The sequence below is a fragment of the Onychomys torridus genome, chromosome 1, assembly GCF_903995425.1.
Source record: "Onychomys torridus chromosome 1, mOncTor1.1, whole genome shotgun sequence".
Lineage (NCBI taxonomy): Eukaryota > Metazoa > Chordata > Mammalia > Rodentia > Cricetidae > Onychomys > Onychomys torridus.
The window spans coordinates 38,859,238-38,880,476 of NC_050443.1; the positions used below are offsets into that span (position 1 = coordinate 38,859,238).

The window sequence follows — 21,239 nt, forward strand, 5'->3', positions numbered from 1 at the left end:
TTTGTAAGTCTGGTAGAATTCTGTGCTAAAACCATCGGGCTATGGATTTTTTTTTAGTTGGAGGACTTTAAATAACTGCTTATATTTTACTATATGTTATAGGTCTGTTTAAATTGCTTATCTGATCTTGATTAATTACCTTTGATAAGTGGTATATATCAAGAAAATTATCCATTTCTTTTGGTGGAGTACAGGTTTTAAAAGTATGTCCTGATGATTCTCTGGATTTCATCACAGTTTCTTTTTATACTCCCTTTTTCATTCTTATTTGGTTAATTTGGTTACTCTCTCTGCCTTTTAGTTAATTTGGATAAGAGTTTGTCAATTTTATTGATTGTCTCAAAGGACCAACTCTTTGTTTTATTGATTCTTTGTATTGTTCCCTTTGTTTCTATTTTATTGGTTTCACCACTGTGTTTTTATTTCTTCCTATCTACTCCTTCTGGGTGTGAATTCTTATTTTTGATCTAGAGCTTTCAGGTGTGCTGTTAAGTATAAGAGCTCTCCAACATTTTATGTAGGCACTTTGTACTATGAACTTGCCTCTCAGATCTTCTTTATTGTGTCACGTATTTGGGGTATATTGTACATTCATTTTCATTCAACTCTAGAAAGTCTTTAATTTCTTTCTTGACCCACTTTTCACTCAGTAGTGAGTTGTTGAGTGTCCATGAGTTTGTAAGCTTGCTGTTGTTTCTATTGTTATTGATATCCACCCTTAATCTGTAGAGGTCAGATAGGATATAGGGTGCTATTTCAATTTTATTGCGTCTTTTGAGACTTGCTTTGTGCCTGAGTATGTGTTCAATTTTGGAGAAAGTTCCATGAGGTGCTGAAGAATATATATATATTCTTTTGTGCTTGAGTGAAACGTTCTGTAGATATCTGTTACATCCATTTGATTTATAATATCAGTTAACTCCAGCAGTTCTCTGTTTAGTTTTTTGCTGGATGACTTGTCACTGACAAGGGTAGGGTATTGAAGTCTCCCACTATCAGCATGTGAGTGTCAATATATGACTTAAGCTGTAGCAGTGTTTCTTTTACAAACTTGGATGCACTTGTGTTTGGGATATAGATGTTAAGAATCGAAATGTCCTCTTGGATTTTTTTCTCTGATAAGTATGCTTCCCTATCTTTTTTGGTTAGTTTTGGTTTGGAATCTATTGTGTTAGATATTAAAATGGTTATACTAGCTTGCTTCTTAGGTTTATTTGCTAGGAATATATTTTCCATCCTTTTTTCTGAGGTAATGTTTTAATGTTAGATGTGTTTCTTCAATGCAGCAGAAGGATGGATCCTTTTTTTTTCCTTGCATTCATTCTGTTAGTCTGTGACTTTTTATTGGGGAGCTGAGACTACGAATGAGTGGTGTTTGTTGATTCCTGTTATTTTGGTGTGTGTATGTGTGTGTGTGTGTGTGTGTGTGTGTGTGTGTGTGTGTGTGTGTTTTGATTTGCTAGTCTGAGATTATTTATTCCTTGGATTTTCTTTAAGAATTTTATCATTTCTTCTTTAAGGACCCCTATCACATTCTAAAGACTATTCAACATCCTTTTCCCCACTTCAGCTGTGTTGAAATACTCAGGGCCTGCTATGGTAGATTGCTGGGCTCTAGTGGACACATATTGTCCTAGTGGTTACTGAGTGTGTTTATACCGGTGTCTAGGACTGGAAAGATGTAATTCTAGGTGCTGGTATCTGGTCTTGTCTTTTTTGGGTACATGTTTTGTTCCTTGACTTCTGTTGACCTCTCTGGTTGTTGGTAGAGTGTAGCCACTGGGGATTTCCAGGTAAAATGTGTCCCTGGGTATTAGGAGCTGACACTTCAGAATAGGTTTAAGCTGGGGGTAGTGGCGATTGGAGGAGATCAATGGGAGAGAAGAAAACAGGGTGTTCTGTCAGGATCTGCTCAGTTCCCTGGGAATGGGGCCAGATAGTGGGGAGAGACAACATCAGAAGGTCTACAACAGAGCTGGAATGAGTCTGCTAATTGAACATGGAGAAAGAGAGGGGGAGGCGAAGCTCTGCAATCAGCCTACCTGCTTCATAGTCCAGAGTGTGGGTTCCCAGGGATTGCCTGTTGAAGTTGGGGGATGGTGTAAAGCAATGGGTGGGGGAAGGGTGGTTAAGAGGGGAAGATTTTGTGATCCAATGTAGGTAGGGACTTGTTGGGGAGCTCAGCGGGTGTTCTGCTGCAGAGCTGGGGATGGGACTGCTGGAATGGATTTGAAGAAGATACAAAGGGACAAGTGAAATCTGCAGTTAACCTACATGCTTCCCTGGCCATCGAGAAGGAATGATTTTTATTTTCCTCTTGCTGTTTATATATTGTTTAGGTAGCTGCTAGAAACAGCATTGCAAGGACAGATTGATCAGTGTTTTTGACCCCCTCATTTCAATTTTTCTTACTGCACTTGGATGCAAACAATATCTTTTCCCTCTGTCGTCTGAGCCCTTTCTTCTGCACTCCCTGTCTTGTGGGCCTTGTTTTGCCCTGGAGGACATTCCTCCTAGACTTTGTTTCATACCTGTAGTTCTGCAGTAAGGTCATCTGGCTCAGGACTTGTGCTATCCTAGAATGTTGATGTTTTTGTTAGGTGGTCTTTGGCTGTTGCAGAAAATATTGTCAGCCCAGATGAGAACAATTCATTTAGGCTATATGTGTATATTTACACACAGACTTAAATGTATCATGTGGGATTTTTAGATAGTTAATAGTATGATTCCTTGTGACTTTTCAGGCATCCTTACCGCAAATTTTACTCTCCTCCCTCCTTCCTTTGCATTTACCCCCCCCCAATTAAATGCCTGCTCTTCCCATTTCCCAGACCATGTCACTTGTACCCTGTTCTCTCCCTTTCTATTGCCTTTCTACACTCCTTGTAATGTTTTCTTTTTATTTTCCTCATTTCTAAAGTTATTCCAGGATTAAAATAAATTCTATAAAAAATTTAATAAAAAGATTACCTGATAATATAACCTCTCCCTCTCTTTCTCTTTCTCTCTCTCTCTCTCTCTCTCTCTCTCTCTCTCTCTCTCTCTCTCTCCTTTCCTCCTCCCTCCCCCTTCACCCCCTCTTTCTCTCTTTGCCCTTTTGTTGCAAACAAAAAAAAGTTGGGATGAGGGTTGCTTTCACCATGTGCAGGCAGAAACTTTTATGGACACTAACAGAAATTGAAATGAATGTAAACATGAGGTGCATAGTGTCAATTTATACACTAGGGCAACTGGCTTGTGGGCTGTCTGAATTAGGAACAGTGACAGCCTAACTTCACTTTAGCAGAAAGTCTCACTAATAAAGTCTGGTATAAAAGTGTCAGATTCTCTGTGGTTTGAATGCTGCTGTGTTTATAGTTTCCAATCTCTCTTTTTCAATGGAAAAGAACAAGACTCTTGTCTTAGTTTTGGGAACTTCTTCCGAGGATGCCGTAGATACAGTGAGAAAGTAAAAACATTAGAGACTGAAACTGGCTCTTTATTGAACTGTCAAATGGAGCCTCAAAGGAGAGGAGAGAAAAAGATTAAAATTTAGGGGTGATAAAACTACTTCATTTTCATATGGATTTCTCTGCACTATTCAGATGGAAATGAGTGTTTGTGAGACCTATATTTCAATAGTGGAGCGGTAAGCTAGCGTGCCCCAGCCACTGCACTCAGTCCCCATCACAACCTATAACACACACCTCTGGCTTTTCTCATAAGGTCAGAAAGAGTCAGAGAAACAAATGTTTTACCTCCCAACCTCTGCCAATCCTGGAAGATTTATAAGGTTGACAAGTTACTCACTTCTGAGGGCTGAAATCAGAACTGGATTCTAAACACAAAAGAACCTTTAAATCCATAGTTATAAGATTCTGAGACTAGTCTTTGGGGGAGTGCAGATGCTCTTTGAGTGTGTGGCTTTATTGTAATAGGCCATAAGGTGCCCCCTGGGCAGGTGCCATGGGAGAGATGTTTGTGAAAGATAACATGGAGTGCTGATGTGGAGCTGAGGTTATTTCATGAAACTACATGTAAAAGTAAAGAAGCATAAGTGAAGAAAAACTCTAGCTAAATTTTTATACTTTAATTTTTTTCTTTATATTTATATGTGCCTGGTGTGTGTGTGTGTGTGTGTGTGTGTGTGTGTGTGTGTGTGTGTTCATCTGCATGTGTTATGGTATGCCTGTGGAGATCATAAGACCACTTTGGGGAGTCAGTTCTCTCCTTCCAACATGTGGGTCCTTGGGATCAATCTCAGGTCATCTCACTTGGTGGCAAGTACCTTGACCTACTAAGCCATCTCCTTGGCCAAAGTTTTTTGTTTTAAGTAAATATCCTAAAATTGGTTGATAAAACTTTTAGTTGAAAAATTGTTTTAGAATGAATAACAAACTTTTATAAATTCTTTAGATAACATGTAACTTTAATCTGTGAGCCAAACATAGAGTGATATGCTTGAATTAATTAAGAAAGTTCTTAATAATTTACCATTTTTTTTTGTAAAATTCTCTTTCTTTCCTCAGAATAAAAGCTTGAAAAACAAATTGTTGTCAGGAAGCAAGCTGTGTGGGATTCATGCAGAAGAGGTGAGTTAATATGACCTTCTCCGAAGTTTAACTGGTTAGAATTAATATTAAATTAAATCTTGCATCATCTAAAGTATAGCTTTTCCTCTAACACAAATGAAAACACTGGATACTAAATAAAATACATTTTAGTTTTGTATGTATCTAATTATTCCAACATTATACAAATCATAAAAAGCACACCTAATGCCATGTTCAGAAGATAATTTTCTAACTCCTCTCTCAATTATATGGACTAATTTTCCCCAGTAGGAAATTATCGGATGCCTACTGCATTTTCCTTATGCTTTGTGAAATCTATATGCCACCAACAAAGTTCCTAAGATTAATATTAGTTTACCAAGCAAATACACCTTGTCTATTTTCTGTGTAACAAAATTGTGTCATTATTACTCAAGGAGGTACAAACATTATTCTGAGTAATACATATTTAATCACAATAGTCAGTTTTATCTAATTCTGACCAGATGCTAAGTTCAAAATAGAACCATAGCTTGTAAGAACTGTAAAGGATTGTAATAAAGTAATAGTGAAGTCTACAAGTAAGTGTAATTTAAAGACAAGAAAAAAGAGTCCCTGTGGCCCAGGGGCACTTAGAAAGCATGCATGAAGACAATTTACACACTGAAAATCCCATGAATGAGAATTAGACATAGAAGCTTTTCCATTCCAGGAAGACCTGATGCCTGAAAAAGAAAAGCGGGGGGAGCTTAAAAAAAGAACCGTGACTTAAAAGAAGAAGAAAGTTGAGCCCCCCTCCCACACACACACACATAGATGTCCAGAAGGGAGACTGGGAGCTGCTCAAACAGATCCATTATTGTCTAACTATGACATTACCTCACTTCCCTTTCGTCAAGATTATCTTTCCCATTGCCTTTCTATAGATGAAAAAGGGGAAGTTTTCTTGGTGAAATAGAAATGTTGTTTTGAGTCCTCCAGTTAGGAAAAAACACAATATTCCTCACTCTATGTTTGTAAGAACAAGATCGCATGCTTAGGCAATATGAGAGCTCAAAATATATTCTAAGGCAAAGCTATCATCAACAAAACTATATATACATATATATGTATATATATATAAACAATTAATAGAAAGCTGTTGTTGTTGTTTTTGTTTTGTTTTTTGTTTTGTTTTGTTTTGTTTGCAGGAGCTGAGGACCGAACCCAGGGCCTTGTGCTTGCTAGGCAAGCGCTCTACCACTGAGCTAAATCCCCAACCCCCCCTTTTTTTTTCAATTAATAGAAAGCTTTAAGACATAGAAAGCAAATGTTGATTCTCCTTGAGAAGGAAAATACAACTGGGTAGTGTGTAGATCTGACCCAGGGAAAAGCTTCATTTTGTTGTATTTGCTCTGTTTGGACAGAGATAAGCATGATTGTGTTCCTAATTTTGGGATTGTTGAAATAAGACAAATGTGTGTTATGACAGCTCTAAATACTGTGATGATGTTTTGAATAAGGAATTGTCTAAGCCAGATATGATGCTAGCACCTGTGATGCCAGCAGCTGGGCTATAGGACAGGAAGATTAAGAGTTTAAGGTCATTCTCAGCTACAACAGTGATTCTTAAGGGTGGCCTGAGCCACTTAATACTCTATCTCAAGAAACTAAAAATGGAAAACGTCTGGATAAAAGTTACACTGAACATTTTATCAGGGTCTCCAAAAAACTCAAGTATAGGAGAGAAGGGGGCACTAGAAGTATCACTGGTGTTTAGAAAATTAAATAGTTCCTACCTTTATAATTTATCCTCCTCATTCAAGAATGTTCCTAATTTCCCTCAGCTCAGTGAAAATTAAATCTCATTTGTTCATTGCTGTGTTCTTCATGTTATTTCCTTAATGGTTGAAATGCAGTCAGTTCACATAATTTACTTGTTTTACCATACCTTATTAAATATTTATAGAACAATATTAGAGCTCAGTATTCTTGGTAGCAAGGGAAATGTTTATACTGTCACGATAGTATTTTAAAATAATATGTACAAAATTTTATTATTTAATTCATCATTATTTCTTAAAATAACAATCTTTCCTGCTGGAGACAAGCTGAAAGGAGCTCAGTGTCTGGGCCACAGGCTCTCGACTCTATACCAACGCAGGAATGAAATGCACTGTGATTTCGCATAGAAGAATGTGGACTGTGACTTTTCCTGGGGAGATCTGAACAATATGTATTCACTGCACATAGGGCACTAAAAACAGAATGAATAAAGGCAACTGCATCACTGAAATCCTCCTCACAACATGGGCAACAGCTCAAGAAAGAGGCATCTTTCTGGTCTTGGTGACAGCTTAGTGGGCTAGAGATTCCCCTCTACCCTGAAATCACCATTGTTGACATGACCTTGATGAGGTTGCCAGCTGTCTTCTAAATTTCCTGGGCTTCCTGAGCACAGTGAACAATAATTAGCTTCCTTAAGAGCCTCCCTCCTATAAGAGCTAATGTTTCAATCCAGAGAAAATAGTTATACAACAAACATTAAAAACGGCAAATACTACCAACACCATCTGCCATTACCACCACTATTATTTCATAAAGGGAAAGTTATTTGAACATAAAATTGTAGGAAGAAATCTAAGATTAGAAACTGGTTGCCTAAATCCTCATCATCATTTTCTTCTAGATATCATTATCGTTATTCCCAGCTTTAATTAGCTCATGCACAGGTAGACACTCCATGACCTTCATGATCTGATATTTGGAATTACATTTACAATTATCTATGTAGTAAAAATAAAATTACTATAATTCAAAATATATCATTTGTTAAAGGCATATCGCTTTTGATAATTTTAACATATCAAAATACTGCTGACAAGCTAAGACAGCATGTTATGTGATTTCAAATCAACATACATTCTATAATAGATAATATTCTTTTGTGGGAGCCCACAAAGGATTCCAGTTTGTGACTTGATTCCCTCTTGACTCAAGGTCAGAGAGTTCAAGCTTCTCTTTCCTCTTTAAGGATGGATAAGAGGATGTTTGGACAAAGGTGTGGTTTCTTGAGAATTAAGGAGGTATTTATACTAGTTTGTACCTTGAACCATGGTGTCCTTGAGAGTGGGAGGTCTTTTGCCTCCCCTGCTTTGGGTATAATAAGGCCCTGAGAAATAAACTGAGGGTGGCTGTAGTACTGACCCAGAGCCCTCCTGATGCTATTCTGTGTCTCTGTTTTTTTTTTTTCTTTTCTGTCATCTACATCTTTATTTTCATTTCTATTATTTCTTAATCCTCACTCCTCCATTCAAGACTATTTGATAGTCAGGCAGGACCTGGCATTCCTTCAGATGTATTTGTTTTTGTATAATCTTTGTGAAAACCTAAGAAAGGATTTTGCTTATTAGTGTACTGATAATTAGGTCTGAACTGTAAAATACAGATGATGTGGGAGTATAAACAATTCATAAGTTATCTTCATGATAACAAATGCCAAGAAATCTACCATGATGTGATCACAAAATGTACACACACACATAAACAAATAGATAGATAGATAGATAGATAGATAGATAGATAGATAGATAGATAAAATTTAAGAATCTTGATCTAATTCTAATTTTTTATACTAAAACCACTATCTAATGGTGTTTTAGATATGTATTGTTATAATGTAAAGTTTAAATCATAATGTGTACCTTCTAAGTAAATAGATTGTAAATAGATATCACAAATAGATAAAATGAGTCCTTTTCAACTCCTGGATTACAGCACTAATTATCAGGATTGAAGATGGCATTGGACAGGTCATACAAGTACTATCTGCAACAGTGTTCTGTGGTTTCCACCCACACTTGTCAACCCTATTTGAGAGAAAGACTGTTCCCCTGAGACATTCTCTGGAACAGGATTGTGCTTTGCTAAAATGAGTGGCGTAAGTAATGATAGCCAATCAAATCACAGTCACCATAGAGGAAAACTTAGTGTGAGAGGAGGCTCTGAACCAGCTCTCATTATTTTGGACACTTGGAAAACTTTGAAGAAGTACAGTTGTAGAAAGTATTAATTCTAACATAAAAGTATAAGTTCCAGAGGTTGAAGGGTCATGTGTCAATGTTCTTTATTCATGGCCTCTGACATTCCCATGTTCTCACTTGTAAACTTGGGTCTTCTGATTCTGAGCATAGGACATTTGACTGCCCCTCTCAGGAAAAAACAATAACTTTTGGTAGACATGGGATAGTTTTAAAAAAACAAAACAAAAATTTTGAACAGTTAGCTTTGTTGCCAACTGCTTTTTTAAATATTTTATTTTATAATTTAATTTAATTTTACATATCAGCCATGGGTTCCCCTGTCCTCCCCCTGCCCCCGCCCCCACCTTCTCCCCAGCTCACCCCCACCCCCATCTCCTCCAGGGCAAAGACAACCCTGGGGATTCATTTAAACCTGGTGGATTCAGTACAGGCAGGTCCTGTCACCTCCTCCCAGGCTGAGCAAAGTGTCCCTGTGTAAGCCCAAGGTTCCAAACAGTCAGCTCATGCATTAAGGACAGGTCCAGGTCTCACTGCCTGGGTGCCTCCCAAACAGTTCAAGCCAACTGCTTTTTTAAGGAACATTTCTTTTTTGTTTGTTTGTTTGTTTTGTTTTGTTTTGTTTTTTGCGAGACAGGGTTTCTCTGTGTAGCTTTGCGCCTTTCTGGGAACTCGCTTTGTAGACCAGGCTGGCCTCGAACTCACAGAGATCCACCGGGCTCTGCCTCCCAAGTGCTAAGATTAAAGACATGAGCCACCACCACCCAGCCTTTAAGGAATATTTCTTAATTTAATTAAAATATAATTACATCATTCTCCTGTTTCTCATCCCTTTTATTCTTCCCATGCTCCTAATCCCTACTCCTCAAATTCACAGCCTGTGTTTTTTATCATTATTGTTACATATGCTTATAAAATATATAAATAATATCTATTGGGTCTGTTTAGTGTTGCCTGCATGAATATGTCTCTAGGGCTGACCACTTGGTATTGGATAACCAATCTGAGAGTTCCTCCCTGGGGAAGACTAATTCTCCTCTCTGTCCTAGAATTTGGTATGGCATGGGTTTCAAAGGCTTGGTGAATGCTATCACAATTACTGTGAGATCATAAGTAAAGTTTTCCCAGACTGCTTTTTACAAATTTTTGCAGTTGGAGTTTTCTCCAGTCCCGCTCAGACCCTCAACTACTCAGACCCAAATAAACACACAGACACTTATATTATTTAAACTGTTTGGCCTAATGCCCCAGGCTTCTTGCTATCTAGTTCTTATATCTTAAATTAACCCATTTCTATTAATCTATAAGTTGCCACGTGGCTTGTGGCTTACTGGTACCTTACATCTTACTTCTCATGGCAGCGGCAGCAGCTAGCAGACTCCTGACTCAGCCTTCTACTTCCCAGAATTCTTCTCTCTCTTTGTTCTGCCTATACTTCTTGCCTGGCTACTGGCCAAGCAGTACTTTATTTATAACCAATCAGAGCAACACATTCAGAGCATACAGTACAACCCACAGCAAACTTTCTTGATAATTTCAGATCATACAGCATGCTATTCTCTACATTATTCTGATTTTAGAATGTGCACTAAAGAAGTAAGCATCTACTATTCTTCATCATGTTTTGTACATTTGCCTGTGATCATGTGTATGTGTGTATATGTGTATATGGCCATGTGGATGTTTCTTCCCAATGAAGTATGAGGAGCCATTATTTCAAGGGTAGAAACTCAGTGAGCCAAGGTACTTGTATTATAACACTGGTAATCATGTTTTTTTTTTCTAAAAGGCTTACAGGTAAATTGTAAGGATACAGGTAAATGGGTATAGCAGTATGTCACTGGGAGCAACTGAGTTTGTTAAACATTTTTGTATTTATAAGTATCCTGTTACAAAGTGTGGTCTTCTTTAAACCAATTCACTCTTGAATAATAGAATTTTGCTGGCATTCTGTCCATTTGGTTGCTAGTTTCCATTGAAAATACAGTGAATTAAAACCTGTCCATTCATTTACATTTACCCATCACTGATCTTAAAAAGTAATTAATAAAAACAGAAATAACTGCATTTATACACATGCCTTGCCATTTAAAATTAGATTTTTTGTCATGCCTAAATTATAGATATTTTATATGTTTGTGTGTAGAGTACAAGATTGAAAGTTTATTAAATAACACCTTTGTAAACATATAATTTTTTAAGCAGACTTAATTCTTGCTTCCTGACCCAGAAGTCTACATATCTAATGTCAAAACTAAATTTAGTCTTCTCTGTTGATTGTCCAAATTATAGGCTTCTGTTTGACTAGTCTGAAGCATTTAAACCTGTACAGTGTGAAAAAAATTTAAATCTTCAGGATTGAAAATACAAGTGAGCATAGGCACTAATAAATAACTCTGCTTTTACAGTCGAAAAAAATCCAAGCCCAACTGAAAGAGCTGCGTTATGGGAAGAAGGATTTGTTATTTAAGGTAAGCATCTTACCTGTTTTTTCTCCCAAATACCCTTCCAACACCTAACTTGAAAAAAAATATCACTTGGGCTAATTGAAATTTCTGGAATTTCTAATGAAGAATCCTTGGCTGAGTTGGAGTTCTCTCTATTTTCCCACATCTTAATTAATGAGTATGAATGAATCACTAAGTCCATTTGTAGTCAAAGGCACATTTGATTCTAATGTATTTTAAGTTCTTGTAACTCTACTTATGGTCATTCGGTATTTAGAAGGGTTGCCTTTGGTAGATTTCCATAGAATAAAGGATATATTGAGAAAGTTTGGACACATGCATTTGACTGGTGACCTACAGTCTTAAAGGAAGTTTACTGACACATTCAGTCACAGTTCTATATGATCAAAATCTGAACTTCAGAAATCAGCATCCACTGAGAATGTGAAGAGAGGAATGGCTGTCCAGGATGTCTTGGTTCTGAATTCCTAGCCTACAGGAGCATTATCTTCTGTCACAGGAGGCTTTGCAGATGGGACTAAATTACAGATCTTTAGAGGGACAGATTAAGCTTATTATCACTGATTTAAATATTTGGGTCTTTTTACCAAAGAACCAAGAAAGTCAAGAGAGGAGTGTATGTAGTCAAGAAACTGCAGAGTGAAGTATAAGGGAGTATTTTCTCCAGCTTCCTTGACTTAACCCTGTAGGTGGACTTTTCTGTTCCACTAGCCAGCTCCAAAATAACCACATGGAGACCTCCTATTAATTATCAAAGCTTGACCTATAGCTTGGACTTGTTACTAACTAGCTATTACAAATTAAATTAACCCATTTATAAGTCTATATGTTGCCACATGATTCACGGCATCTACCTGTTCTCTTGTATGTCTTGCTTCCTCTCTGTCTGTCTGGCAACTCCACCATTCTTCATCCCAGAGAGCTCTCCCTTTCCACAAGTCCTGCCTAACCTCTTCCTGCCTAGCTATTGGCCATTTAGCTCTTTATTAAACCAATGAAAGCAAAACATCTTCACAGTGTATGAAAAGATTGTTCCACAACATTACTCCATGACATTAATTTCAGATTTGTTATCTCGAAAACTATAGACGTTCTGTGTTGTGTAATTAAATTAATGAGAATTTCTTATAGCCCATTCTTTCTCATCTAGAAATAGAGAGTAACGGCCCTTGTCTTGTGTTCTTTTTCTATGTACCTTTTCTCCTGCAGTACTGGGAGAAATACTTAAGCTTTTATATGTAGGTATAACAATATGTCAGTAAAATAAGATTAAATTATATGTAATATTTACTTTTTAACACATTTTAACTATAATGATCACTGTAAGTAAAAAATCGAGGTTTAGTTTTAAGATACAAATATTTTACTAAATGTGGGAGTGAAGTGATTTCTATTGAAAACAATGAGATACAAATATTTTACTAAATGCAGGAGTGAAGTCATTTCTATTGAAAACAATGAGAAATGACAGAGTGGTACACTGTACTTCCTCTTGTCTTTAGAATCAGAGGAATTGTTCTGATTATGCCAACAGGTATTTGCATGTAACATGTGATTCTGGCACATCTTGACAAATGTTCTTTCTCCCTTGCTTTGGTGCCCTTTAACCCACAGTCTCCAAAGCCCTAAGAAAATATCTGGACCTGTCAGACATAAAACCCCAAATACCTGGAGAAAATTGTTATTGTTTATGAGTAATTTCAATAGAGAATAAATAACTATTTATAAATGGAATTGAATAAAGAACAAGGTGTCACAACTGAGTAAGGAGATGCTCAGAAGGACTTGTCTATGCCATCACCTCTCAGTCTTTCTGTCATTCTTCCCTACTGAGGCTTGGCCTGGCACCTCTAGGGCCTGCAATTAGTTGTTCTAAGTCAGGGCATATCTTCATGGCTAGCTGTCCAAAGAACCATAGAGGATAGTGTTTTATTGGTCAGTGTCATGGCTGTGTTAAGGAAGAACTAGTTTCTATGACTCACTGTGGGAAAGAGAAGAAGACAGGAAAAGTTCACATACAAAATATCTGAGACTCAGCACTCTAAGATGATACATTTATTCTTGGGGAGCACTATGAAATGGACCAGTTTATTAAGTATTTTGAAAGTTTAGACACTTAGGGAGTATTCTTGTAGTTGGAAGCTTGTCTTCTTCCGTTCTGAATACCCTTGCTTGCACAGAGGTACTTTTTCTGGTGGCAAGTATGCCTAAGGTTGATGGAACTACAAGTATGTATCACAATGCTGGGTCTCTAAATACATTACAAATTTCTTTATGTTTGTGTTTTCCCCAATTCCAGACCGCGTCCATTCTGGACATTGCTAATTAATCCTATTATCTTTTTCCATTGTCTCCCATCTAGCATCAAACACTTATTCTAAAATTTCATACAGTTTTCAAAATTCATTCTTAGGTGGCACTTAAACATCAAGCTTTTACACCCTGGTGCTTCTGCAGAATCACCCTACTCAGGATTGGATCATTTCTGCCTCATTGTTGCAGGGGTGATTGAAGGCCATTGTAGAGGCATGATATAAAAGTTAGAGCTGTGATGCCTATAACACTTTTGAATGTTACAGAAGACAGTGAAAATAAAGCCAGTGATGCTGGTAGCACACTGCTCTTTGGGTCTGAGGGATAAGTTGATTACCTTTACATACTCTTGTCTGGTCCATCATGTTAAGTTTTTTACTTGACCTCCCAAGCAGCCTTCTCCATGAGAAAGGCCTTTAATTTACACTAAATTAAGGTGACTCATATTTCTTCTTTGGTACAAATAGAGCAGTCAGAAATCATGAACCTCTTGGGGGAAAAATCACTTCCCTTCAGGAACTGTCTGGAGGTATTCCAGGCCCAAGTGTGTGCACAGCTGTATAAGATGCTATGGAGGCAGAGGATGTTCAGAAATGTTTACTCATCCTATTTTTTCTTAGTTCACAGATGATTAAACACGCATTCCTAGTCAGACACATTCACTTTAGTTTTTGAAATTCTAAACTAGAAATCACAGCACATTTTAGGTACACAATTTAACACCCTGAAGTTACTCTCTAGGAAGAGTCCATTCTTCTCAATTCTTATAGTTAACCAGCCTCAAATAGCTCTCATCCCCAATTAAAATACAGGAAAAAATACAATAATGCCTCTATTCCAAACTTAAAATTTATTATTACCATAAAGTTAAAGAGAGAGCCATAAATATCCAGGGATTTCACACATTATATACTTTTTAAGGTGCCTTGTTTGCCTATCTTTCATCCTAATGGTGATGAAAGAAGATTCAAATGACAGGAGCAAACTGCCATCCTTGGAAGACTCCTTTTGGCGACATCATTAGATGTTTGTCCTCTGTCATGTCAGGAGGCATTTCAGATCTACATCTGAGTTGGGTGTGGTGCATCCCTTTAAACCTAGTACTTTGGATGTGGAGGCAGGCAGATCTCTGTGAGTTCCAGGCCAGCTTTGTCCACATAGCTAGTCCCAGGACAGCCCAGAGCTATGTAGTGGCACCCTGTCTCAGAAAACAAAGAAACGAAACCAAATCTGCTTCTGTGAACATCCTTGATTCAGCTCTTAGATCATTTGTGTTATTTTTCTCACCTACAAGGGAGTTTGTTAACCTATGCATAATGAAAGAGAAGATAGTTGCTGCTTAAAGGTAATTGCATAGAAAATTGATCAGCAGACACTATTTATAGCACTTTATAAAAAGGAGAGACAGGCCACCGTAAATCTCACCCCTCATAGGAATGGCCAGAGCAGAATCCACAGGAAATTTACTCTGGGGTGTTTTATCAGTGTGACATGGGCAGTGGAATCACTAGGCCTGGATTTATCTTATTAAAGAAGTGTTTCGGGTAAGCTGGTCTCTGCATGCTCATGTGGAAAAACAGGTTACATCGATTCATTGTAAGGTACATGTATAAGAGAGTATAAGAGAGTGGACTCCCCATAATAGAAGGCTCCTGTCAACACTACCCGTTTCAGGTCCACATAACTCAGGCTAACCCCCCTGACAACACCACCTCTGCCTATAAATACTTGATAATTAAGATCTATAACATTCCACGCAAGGGTCATCTTTTCCCCGAAAAATTGTTGAAAAATTCTGTTCTATTTCTGTTGTACCTTCTGTTCCCACAGAGATACTAGGCTTTACCAATGACCATTTTCCCCCGGTCCTGCTTTACCCTGTGTCTCTGTCTGTAGTTTCTGTTTTAGAGACGTGCTTCTCTTAGGTTCCTTCAGAGGGAACAAAAAAGGAACACTTTTAACACTTTGGTTGAAACTGGTTTTGACCAAGAGTAGAGCTAATTTCCTAGTAAATTTGAAACAGCCTGAAGGTACAGTCTTCTGTGGAATGGAAGCAGACAATAGAGGTAACTTCAGTGTCTGAACTATGACACTCAGCTAGAAGTTAGAAATTGCAGCCAGCCAATGAGGGGGCTCATCCCTAGGAGAAAATAATTCTCCTTATCCCACCAGTTATTAGTCCCATGAAACTCTTTGTGTAAGCAAGAGTCCTGAGAAAATGTCCCTTACAACATTAGCATGTCTATTGATATTACCATTGTCCTGGTCTTGTTTATTCAACCATTTCTAGGATAGGGTCTTTCATAGCATACTTTCTGATATTCTGGCTCTCAAAATATTTCTGCTCCTCTTTAATGATGTTCTCTGAGCCATACATGCAGGAACTGTGATGTAGACATACCCACTGGGGCTAGGCTCCCTATGATATGTTGATCTCTGCATCGTGTCTAAGTGTGTTTTTCTGTGATGGTCTCCATTTGCTGGAAAAGAGAGACTTCTTTGATGAAGGGTGATCACTACATTTATCTGTGGGTGTAAGGTCAATATTTAGAATGTAGTAAGGAATTATTTTGGTCTAGCAATGTGACAGTAGTAGATTCTTTTCTAAGATCCATGACTTCACTAGGCCTGGGAAGCTGGCTAGGTTTCTAGTACCAGGCATGATTTTACTCCTGCTGAGTTTGACTTAAGCCTAATTAGACAGCTGCTGTTACCACCAGCATATGCCTGCCATTTATTGAGCCTTTATGGACATCTTTCCATGTTGGTCATTATTATGATTCATAGGTGTTGCAACTGGGTAGGACTATTAATTACTTCCCATCCTTGGAAGCTTGCATAGTATTTTCTTATATCATGGAAGCCAGACCACAGGAAGTAGGCTTTCAAAATTAATCCAGATTGAATCACCTTAACTCTGTGTCCTAATTTTGCATTGTCTACAGCAACAGGAGCTTACCTTCAACCTATGAAAAGTAACCAAGGACTATATCAATAAACAATGTTGTTTTTGATGTCACTTGGACTACCCTGACTAAATTATTCTAAAGAAGGTTTATTGTACCTAGTACTAAATGTGTGACTATATGGCTCTTTTAGGAAGCATTGTCAACTCAGGTGGCCAAACTACGAATAAAAAGTAATATGATCTCTTGAGGAATTATCAAATAATCTTAATGTCAGTGGCCTGGCGTTCCTCTTTCTCCTTTTGTATTGACCTCACACGCTCCCAGAATTAAAATCTTTATTTTTGGTACAAGGTCTCTCACTAAACCTAATGCTTTTCTATACAGCAAGCCTGGCCAGCCAATGAGCTTCAAGAATACACCTCTGCCTGTTCAGTGCTTACTTTACTGACCCACTGCTACCCTGATATTTTATATGCTTTTCAGAGGTCTGAATTCAGGTCCCCATACTTACACAGCAGACCCTTTACTAACACAGCCATCTTCCCAGCCAAATAATTGCAGTTTCTTAACACAATTGCAACTGGAAATTGTCCAGAAACACATTTGAAACTTTTTATTGTTTTTGTCTCCTTTTCCATTAGCTTTAATTCAATTGTTTGTGACAATAATTGACCTTTAAATCCAATAACTGTTAGGGAAACTTTGCTATAATAATTCAATATCATACTCTGTTCTATTTTGGATAATTTTTATAAAGATTAGACTAGTAAATTATTCCATAATGTCTCTAAAATCTACTGAAATACTATTATTGAAAATAGCCCTATGAATTATTTTCTTATAGAGCAGAAACTGTGTCAGCTCTCTATTACAGCACCTCTCATTTCTTCCTGTATTAAAATTGTTTAAATTAAATGTATTGTGGAGAATAGTAATCACACTTTATCATATCAATGACATCACTGGTTTGAACCGTTGTAATTGTATGCTGCTTGAATTTCAGAGTCTTGGGCTGCAAGACATCAATAGCAATTAAGCATTCTCATAGATTGCTGGTTTGATTCTGGGTGTTTTAATAACAATTCCTAGCTTTAGGCAAGCTAAACCAAGATGTATTAATTGATGTTTACAAATTTCACATATTAAAAAAGAATCTAGCAGTTGCAGATGTGACTTAGCATTCTGTATTTCTGAAAAGTCCAAACTTAGAACTGATTCTCAAAGTCTATGACACTCACTTTAAATTACAGGGGCCCTAGCCATTCAATTAATCTATACTTACAGTATTTGATTGTTTTATTTTTCTCACTTTTAGAATTCCCTAAACATTGACAGAGTTAAAAGAAACAGTATTTGAAACTGAGTTACTTGCTTTTCATTTTAACACTTCCCTTAATTTACTGGTATTACTTTCTGAAGAGGACACTGTCACAGGGTCACATGGGGACAGTTCACAGAAATTTGCTTTTGTGTGATTCAGTCATTGTGAGAAGTCAGATCACCACACAGACTTGAGATACAAGATGCTGGTGCCAATGTGGCACACTCTACAGCTTATACTAAACATTTTTAGGTGCAGTTTAGAATTGATTTAATATGTAGCATGCCATGAACACATTCAGCAGCATGAACACATAGCCATGTATATTATTATTGTAGAATATCACCAGTTCTTCCTATTGACATATCCTCAGGTTGATCCTGCTGGCAATGCAAGATTTCCCACAAAATCATCCCATATTTGCAGTCGTGTGTTGTGCTGACATTGAGTAAGCTATGATATCACTAGGTAGTAGGAAGCTTCTAAGTCAGTTCACTTAGGGCCACATTATCTTGCACATTATCTTCCTTGAATGAAATTCTTTTTTTCCTGTTGTCATATAACTGTAGTTCCATTTATTATTACATTTTTGTTTCATTAGTACAGTTGATACATTTTAGTGGGAATAGAGAAAACAGATATAAAACAGATTGTCAGGACTTTCAGTTAATTATTGATTTTAATAAAAACAGTCAAATGTTTTAGAAGCCCTTTCTCTACTACTTGTGGTATGAATGATCAGAGAAAAGGATTTGGTAATCAGAGGTTTTATTAATGTTTCAGAATTAGTTTCACACAAGGATCAGCTTCAATTAGACCTTGGAGACATTATACCAACTCTGCATAGGTGCTTGACAGTATTTAAAGAGAAGAAATACAACAGTAATAGTAGTAGTAGTAGTAGTAGTAGTAGTAGTAGTAGTAGTAATGAAGTAACCAATGGGTTGGGAGGAGAGTACCATCTGTATTGAGACAGAAATCCAACCCAGAAGATAGTAGTATGAATTTGCGTCTTTAGTGACCATTAGTAAGAAGTGCTGAAAAGCATTGTGATCATGAAAGAGTCAGAAAATAAATTAGGGAGAGATGCTGAAATATAATCCAGAGAGACACTGTGAAAAACATATTTAAAAACTATCTATGGAGAAAGGGGAATTGATATTGCTTGTAATTCTAGTCTTTTTGATGGGAAAAGAATCAAGCATCTACAAGCTTTGCAGATGTGGTGATGAGCCTTCTTCTATTGTTTGTCTTTCCTTTGATGTGGTTGCTGGACTTGTATTGTCTGAGGCCATGTGGACTATGCTAGCAACAACCTGGACCCACACAGGTGCTTACCACTCAGTAGCAGCTTCATTGGCTCTGGTTTATTTCTTTCTTTAGTAGTTCCCAACTTGTAACCATTATCACAGTTATGATATAATTTTATTTATGCCATTTATTTTTATTGTATGTGCATGTCAGTGTGTGTGTGTGTGTGTGTGTGTGTGTGTGTGTGTGTATGGTGTGTGTGTGTGTGTATGGTGTGTGTGTGTATGGTGTGTGTGTGTATGGTGTGTGTGTGTATGGTGTGTGTGTGTATGGTGTGTGTGTGTGTGTGTATGTGTGTGTGCACGCACATGCATATGTGTGCATGCATGTGTGCTAAGGCCCAAGGTTGTTATCAAGTGTCTTTTTCATTACTCTACACTTTACCTTATGGAGGCAGGGTCTCTTACTGAATCTGAGGTCTACCAATTCTGCCGATTGCCATGCTCCCCCAGATTGTATGTGGGTTTTGGGGTTCTGATATCTGCTTCTCACACTTAAACAGCAGATGATTCATCCAGAGAGTATTCTCCCCACCCTCTATTTATGTCATTATAATTGATACACAAGAATTGTGCATATTTATAGAGGCATGATGATTTGCATTTATATAAAGCAAGATGATGCATGGAGAAATTTCCTTTCAACCTTCCTGTAAGAATCATTATTAAGACATAAAATATTTGAAACACTATGAAAACATAGAGAAAGGGGAGCTCTTACATACACATGGTAGAGTATAGTCAATGTGGTAAATAATATAGGCCTTCCTCAAAAATCTGAAACATTGGCAGCAAGACTGTCTTGGGGGCAACTATCGGGGACCAGGAAGTGAGGGAGGGGTATCACAGTATAGGGCAATGTGCTTAAACTACATTTCATTCTTTACAAGCATGAAAATGGCCTCATGAGATTCTGCATGGTAAGTGAAAGAAAATAAGCATAATTGAAATGAAAACAAATAAATAAAATCTTTAAACTAGCACTTCATATTCCCAGAAACTCCACTTCTGCATCTATCCCTAGAGAGGAAGTTACTGTGCTGAGGAAGGAAGGTTAAATTCCAGTGCTCACAGCACACTAAGTCATGGTATTTCACAATAATTCATTATATATTAAAAGTAGCCAGAAGAGAGGACCTTCAGAATACACAGCACAAAGGTAAGATCAGTGACTGAGCAAGGGAATGTGCTAACTCAAAAGTCTTGGACATTAGGATATGCATGAGACAAAGGAAGAGAGTAAAGGCAACTAATAGTATAGAAGCATTATACCCATAAAACAGAATAGAGCACCTCATATTCTAATATTTTCCTATTTCTTTCTAATAAGAAATTTAATGAGGATGGAAATGTTATTGCTACTCAATGGAATATGAAATTTTTCTCATTTAAACTAAATATTTGACTGTTAAAGAAAGAAAAAATAACCTGAGTAATAGGGTATATTAGTCAAGGTTCCCTAGAGGAACAGAGTATTGTGCATTCTAATAGTTCTGTAGTATTTCACAGTAACTCACCATACATATGGTGGGATTTATTAGCATGTCTTACAGGTTGTAGTCCAGTTAGTCCATTAATGACTTACTACCAATAGATAGTCCAAGAATCCAGTAGTTGTTCAGTCCACAAGGCTGAATCTTCAGCTGGTCTTCAGTGTACATTGGAATCTTGAAGGAGGTTCTAATATCAGTGAAGGAATGAACTTGCCAGCAATAGTGAGGGTAAGCAGGCAAAGAAAGAGTAAGCTTTCTTCTTCCATGTACTTTATATAGGCTGACACCACAAGTGTGGCCCATATCTTAATCTTTATTCTTAAATAAAATTAAAGTTATCAATTTGTAATTTTAACTAGCTGGGTATTCCCACTTCAAAAGATCCAGATTAAAGGTGGGTCTTCCCACCTCCTATGATTCAATTAAGAAAAATCCTTCACAGCTGTACCCATCTGCTTGGGTTCTAGTTAGTTCCAGATGTAGTCAAGTTGACAACCAAGAATAGCCATCACACATGGAGATATCCAGGGACTTTCTTACTTGCCTTAGGTGGCTTCCAAGCTTGTACTTCACTTAGAGCTGGATTAATCTCTTCCTCACTGACCTGTAAAGGAACCATGGTAGTTCAGTGTTTAGAATCAGGTACTCATGATCACCCTCACATGTGTAATATCCTGTTAATTATGGTATATATTTGAACACAGGTCAACCTTTGTGTTCTCAAATGGTTCTACAAAAAGAGAATAATGATAGCCTTTCCATCAGTTACTTTAAGAATATAATGAATAAATATAACTAAATTATCAACTCATTCTCCTGTCTAGCATGTAAAGCAGAGTAAGCATTAGCTTTTATTGCTTGCAAAAATTAGAAC

At 37.3% G+C, this 21,239-nt stretch overlaps 1 protein-coding gene across 4 annotated transcripts in view; it reads left to right on the forward strand.

Annotated features, from left to right (window-relative positions):
• Positions 1 to 21,239, forward strand: part of Luzp2 (leucine zipper protein 2) — a 380,429-nt gene that overhangs the window by 290,661 nt on the left and 68,529 nt on the right. For all 4 annotated transcript variants that reach the window (XM_036191543.1, XM_036191553.1, XM_036191538.1 and 1 more), the window contains exons 6-7: positions 4,509 to 4,571; positions 10,960 to 11,022. In XM_036191543.1, the coding sequence (XP_036047436.1) occupies positions 4,509 to 4,571; positions 10,960 to 11,022 (126 nt within the window). The remainder of the gene's footprint in view (positions 1 to 4,508; positions 4,572 to 10,959; positions 11,023 to 21,239) is intronic.